Consider the following 6,000-nt stretch of genomic DNA (forward strand, 5'->3'; position numbering starts at 1 on the left):
ACATGCAGCTTGAATGTTGAGTTTCATTGTCAGTGTCTTAACCTGTTAATACCTTTTCCAAGTATGGAGGAATATGTCATGTAATTCTCTAATTCTCTCAATTACATCCTATCTATCTATCTATCTATCTATCTATCTATCTATCTATCTATCTATCTATCTATCTATCTATCTATCTATCTATCTATCTATCTATCTATCTATCTATCTATCTATCTTCCATCCAATATAAAACATATAGTAATATAATATAAAGAGAACACAGTTAAGACTCCTCATAACTTTAGACCATAGACTGTTTATAAAGAGATATAACAGGTCTTCACTTCCTCCCAGAGTAGAAAAAAATCGTTATCTTTTTTAACCGTCTGTCTGCTACTAAAAATAGATAATATCTGTTCAGGCAGTGCTGTTAGTGATAGTGTGTGCACCATGGTTACATTAGCTCTGTCTGAGAGTGTAGTAGAGGGGACGGGGCTTAGCAATTCCTGAGTCTGGAGCAGCTTAGAGCAACTGTCAATCATGAGGACAACCCCCTTTATTTTTAAGGCATGAAATAACTAAATAAAACATCTTTGGGGAAATCATTTTATGTGTTTTTTGATTTTTTGTGTCCCATTGGTTAATATAGCGGGGGCAGGGTTTATGACCTGTACTGCAACCAGCCACCAGGAGGCGATGTAGATGTTTTGGCCTCACTTTCGAGGAGGAATGTCGTATCTTCCATCTTTATATACAATCTATAGTACAGACATACAAACGTGTTTCGGTATCAGCAGGTTGGCATTAGCATAGCTAGCTGAGCGAGGTGTTTGTGGGGAACTGATCTACTTGCAATCTATAATTTGACACCCACACACACACACACACACACACACACACACACCACCTAACCTAATGCCATGATCTGTGTGTGTGTGTGTGTGTGTGTGTGTGTGTGTGTGTGTGTGTGTGTGTGTGTGTGTGTGTGTGTGTGTGTGTGTGTGTGTGCTAGCTCACTCTCTCTTCCTGTCTAGGCAATGCCAGCTGACTAATTGTAGGTAGCATTGCGTAACTACAACTCAGATTTCTAAGTAAGGCGTCCACTAACGGCTGAAGAAGTAGAAACAGGCGCTACAGTGGACACAATAGAGACAAACAGCTCTGACCTGCCACATTGTCCCGGGGCAAGGCACTGCACCAATAGTCTGATAAGAAACAGGTTAGGATGATTGTGTGCATGTCATCTTGGTTAACGCAACCTCAGTATGGATTTCATGCCAACTGAGCTGATCATCTGCTCTACAGGTCAAAGGTCAGTCTGAGGAGGTTGGACCTGCTGCTGAGATGATGTCACCTCTTACCACATATGTTTACACTCTTTAATGGGATATTTATATTGGCATAAAATTGTATGAGTAACTATGGTGATGTGAACAGATTAAATTATCCCAAACTGGATAAACCAACCAGACAGAGAGGGTTTTAGCATGAGCCGTGAAAGCTCTAGACTCACTGTGTTTATAGAAACGAGTTTGGGAAAAGGAAATCATTTAATAAACATAATAAAACCTGTTGCAACTCTTGAATAATGTCAAAAGATAAATACTCTGCAACCTGCTGGAAATATAGGAAAGAGACAAGGATACACTAGGTCCATGCAGTTCATATTCACGCTAATAATATGTGAATGCAATTTGTATTCTCTCCAAAAACATATAAGGTTTATAAGGTATTACCTGTTTTTTTCATTATCATTAAAGGTCTGGGCCCAGACGCCAACAATGATCGAATAACATGAGGCACGCTGAGGTACTTCTTTTTAGGACTTGATGACAGAGTGAGGATTGCTTTACATGTATATTTATATTAAATAAGTATGTTTATTATTCCAGTATTCTAAGTGTGTTTGCGTTCACTTCTCTCATTGGAGATCATAGACTAAGGACCTGCTGCTAGTCCACTAAGCTCCTTGTAGGGGCGGGGCAGTGGTGAAACCCAGGTGACCCAGATAAAGGGAACTGGCTCTCAATGGGGTGTCTCTTATATGAATTGTCTTTGTATACACATTGCAAAGATATTTGGAGAAGCATGGGTGTAAGGAGGCCAAGAGCTAAATTCTCGCAAAAGGGCCCCCAAGGTGGTTATTCCAGATCTGATATAATCTCTTTGTTGCTCTCAAACCTTAAGAAACCTCCTCACTAAACCGAACACAGCAAGTTGTTTGAATGTTTGGTGAAAGCTAGGATTTTTGACATCTGTTGATAATATTAAGAAATGATTATGATAAAGAAAGGTAGCCTATAATTCAAGTAAACGCAAAAAACACAAACCACTTCTCTGCTACAGAGAAACAGTCAATTACACTGCTAATGCTAAAGAGGCATAGCTAATGAACTTAAGAGTTTAAGCTAACTGGGGGGATTGCCAAAGCTAGCTGGCTAAAGCTAAATATACTCCCCCCTGAATAATATGTATTAGTAAAATATCATCACTCTGTAACATCTTGGTAGTTCAGTTAGTTATCATGAATAACTAAGTGAGCTCACTTTAAATCACATATTTGAATGTATTAAGCTGTTCATTAATTTATTATATTGATTTAAATAATAATAATGTGTAAATATTCTTGTAATTGGTCAAAAAGGACAAAAAAAGCTGAAAGAACAAGAAATGTTTTTGTTTGTAGACAGGCTACTGTATTTCCCCTCATGTATCCTGAACATTTGTCTAAAGGCAGAGCACAGTGTCTATTCTACTGACTTTAATTGTGGGGTAAAATAATCAGGCATAACATTACAAATGTCTCTCTATTACATAGTTTACCAGCCAGCCTGGAAACTTGCAGTGTTTGTGAATGTGAATGACCTCAGCTGACAGGAAGTAAACACAGTCTCAAGCTGTTGCCTAGTGACACAGTTCCGTTGAAAACTGCTGAAACTGAGTGTGTCTGGCGGAGGGTGAATACGGCTCTATACAGCCAGACAGTGTGCGGAAAATAAAGAGTTTTAAACCATAAGTATGAGGGAAAATGAGTATATGTCTCCTTTAAAGACCTTTTTTCCCTGTAGTAGCTGCTCACTTTGAACCGTCACCATTATTAGTTTATGACACACCGACACAAAGAGGCTTATCTCCCAGCCCGTGGGTGTGACCGGCCCACTTCGCTTCTTGTCGTCTGCCTCATCTGCTCTCTTTTCAGGAACACAGCTCTCTCCTTCCTGCTTCAATGGCCGTTTGAACATTTCTGAATAGGGAAATAAATTGCTTCTTTATGCTAGACATTAAAATGTGTGTAAGAGTTTTTAAAAACAGATGTAAAGAGCTCATATGTACCTTTACATATGTATGATTATATGTATTTTGTGTCTTAGTTTATGTAAGTTTTAACATTTTAATCTTGTGTTATGCTTTCTGTCTTTTTCAAGTGTGTGTTGGTTTTTGACAGAATAAAATCAAACCAAGTCAACATTACTTATTAATCTCTCCCCTATGCAACCCAAAAAATGTTCAAATGATTATTTATTTACTTTTATTTTCAATGTTACATTTCTAGAATGGGTTTTTTTTAACTGCTCCTGCCTGTTCTTGCTGTTCCTCTAACCAATATCATGTCGCCTGTTGTTTTAATTAATGTGAGCAACACTCATTATTTACTTTTTACATGGTTTAACTGCGCATTCTAACTCTGAGCTAAAATGGTGACTGAGGGACACACTGACAGTGATAAATAACACATCTTGTAACAAACAAATTTGCACTCATTGATATCAACAAAGACAATCAATCAGCCAACGTTACATCAATTAGATTTTTATTTATGGTTTTTTTTTGTTCTTTTTATTTTGTACAGTAAATGGCTTTTTTGGTTAATGACAGTCTGCATCAGCCAATCATCTGCAGCCTAATCCAGCCAGCTCGATGCCGATTGGCTGTTTGGGCTCACTCCCCCCACCAAACCCTTCTCTCTTTGTGTGCAACGACAACAACAGAAAGGCAGCACTTTACAGCACCTGGACACATTGTACATGATGAACCAAATATGAAAAGTAAAAAAAACATCTTTCTTAGTAATGTCATTTAATCTGGCATTCAGTTCAAGTGTTTTATCTTAAACCTAGAAAAATACCACCAGGGTGAGATGATTTCACTTTTACCAGCATCTTCAAAAAAGATGAACTAAGGCATATAACTGCAAAAGTATTAAGAAAATGACTTTAAAAATATATGTTTTTTTAAAGTTCATTCCTGATGGAATAATCTCACCCTGCAAGCTTATTCTTAACATTTAAGGCTAAATGACTCGATAGGATGGAGATATTTTTTTCTGTAATTTTTCTGTGAGCATGAAGCGGAACAAACCTGACCCCGCTCTGTCATAGGTTTGAGTTTCACACAGAACAAAATGGCTCCCTGAAAGTTCCCCTTCAGGGTGTCAGGATGTCACAGAACTCAACAAAGTCCCTCTGCATGAAATTCTGGCTCTTAATCAAGTCGTCTTCAGAGGGGAAATACTGCATGCTGTCCTCCTGCAGACGCAAACTGTCCTCGTGCAGACGCAGACTGTCCTCGTGCAGACGCAGACTGTCATCCTGCAGACGCAGACTGTCATCCTGCAGACGCAGACTGTCATCCTGCAGTACCACAATCTGCCCTGTAGGCGAAGTTGAGCTGTGTGGGTTGGGACTGTCCAATAGGGCTCCTCTGGCATTCTCCAGGACGCCCAGGTATGAGTCCATGTCCGTGAGCTCCACTTCACTGTCTGAGCTGCTGCTGCTGTCGCTCCCGACCGAGTCGGAGCGCATGTGCAGCATCTGGTACTTCTCGTGCATCAGAAACTGGTTGGTGTTCTTGGGGGCCCGCATCCCCCTCGCTCTGTTTCCTTTGACGTTGACGGGCCGGAGCGAGATCCCCGGCCTCGGGAAGTGTCTGGGATGATTGTGGTGGGGATGATGACGTTGAGGGGGCTGCTGGTGATTGCGCCCTCTTGGCCACCCTCCCCCTCCTGTCCTCCGCCCCTGCAGGCGACCCCTGCAGCTCTTGGACCAGCCGTGCTTCCTGCGGCTGGAGGGGTCCCTCTGTGGACCCCCTTTCCCATCCTGCTGCTGCTGGCAGCTCCTCCTGCACATCATCTCTGAGAGCATTTGTCTTGTCTTCCTTGCAGTCGCCTCCCTTTCTCCCTCTCCTTCACATCCTCCACTCTGCTCGGTTGGCCCCACAAACAACAACAAAGAGAGGCTGGTTTCTGGCTCAGATCACAAAATGACCCTCCTCTCTCTCTGAGTCTACCTTTTCACTATTCTGTCGCTTTTTTTCTTGACCTCTGGCTTTGGCTGATGCATCTCCTGATCTTCCTCCCCTTGCAGCAGCAGCTTGGCTGCTCGGCTGGTTCCCTGTCACGCCCCTCCTCTGCCACACTAATCTCTCTTCTACACCTCTCTAAAAGTCTATTTAGCTTTCTTTCAGCTCTGATTAGTGAACTGAAATGAGCTGCTAAAAGGGGTTTTAATCGTCATCTAGTTGATTTAAAGCTTTCAATCAGTTTAGAGGCCAGCAAGTGGAGTGTACTCAGCTCAGACCAGCACTGACTGTGGCTCTGCCTTCCCCTCAGAGCCTGGATAAAGAGCTGGAACAATCCATTCTCAGGTTTAACAGAAGGAGGGGGGTCAGGGTTAGGAAGCTTATCCACTACCATTTATCAACACTGTAATAAGACAACCTTCTATACAATACTACTTCTGAATATGTCTATAAGATATCAAAACATGTATATCATCCTGCTCGTGTTTCGGGGTGTACATGGTTGGGACTAGTACTAAGCCACCACCACCCCCTCAGCAGGATGGTTCACTCTGCTTCAGTTTTAGCAGGAAATCTGATCCACAGCTGCTGCCTTCAGAGCCCCGCCCCTCTGACAGCAGACACACTGTGCAGCAACAACAAGCAGCACAGCACAGGGACATGAGGACAGTGGTGGTCACTGTAAATAGCAGGAGATAGTTCATTGTGTCATGGGCATGC

General features: G+C 41.8%; 1 protein-coding gene across 1 annotated transcript; it reads right to left on the reverse strand.

Moving 5' to 3' along the window:
- Positions 1 to 3,670: 3,670 nt before the first annotated feature.
- On the reverse strand, positions 3,671 to 5,557 carry wu:fb55g09 (coiled-coil domain-containing glutamate-rich protein 1). Its single transcript, XM_054617477.1, has one exon. It carries the CDS (start codon positions 5,121 to 5,123, stop codon positions 4,407 to 4,409), a length of 717 nt encoding a protein of 238 aa, XP_054473452.1. The 5' UTR covers positions 5,124 to 5,557; the 3' UTR covers positions 3,671 to 4,406.
- Between the last annotated feature and the right edge of the window lie 443 nt (positions 5,558 to 6,000).

The sequence above is a fragment of the Anoplopoma fimbria genome, chromosome 17 (assembly GCF_027596085.1).
Source record: "Anoplopoma fimbria isolate UVic2021 breed Golden Eagle Sablefish chromosome 17, Afim_UVic_2022, whole genome shotgun sequence".
NCBI classification, from domain to species: Eukaryota; Metazoa; Chordata; class Actinopteri; order Perciformes; family Anoplopomatidae; genus Anoplopoma; species Anoplopoma fimbria.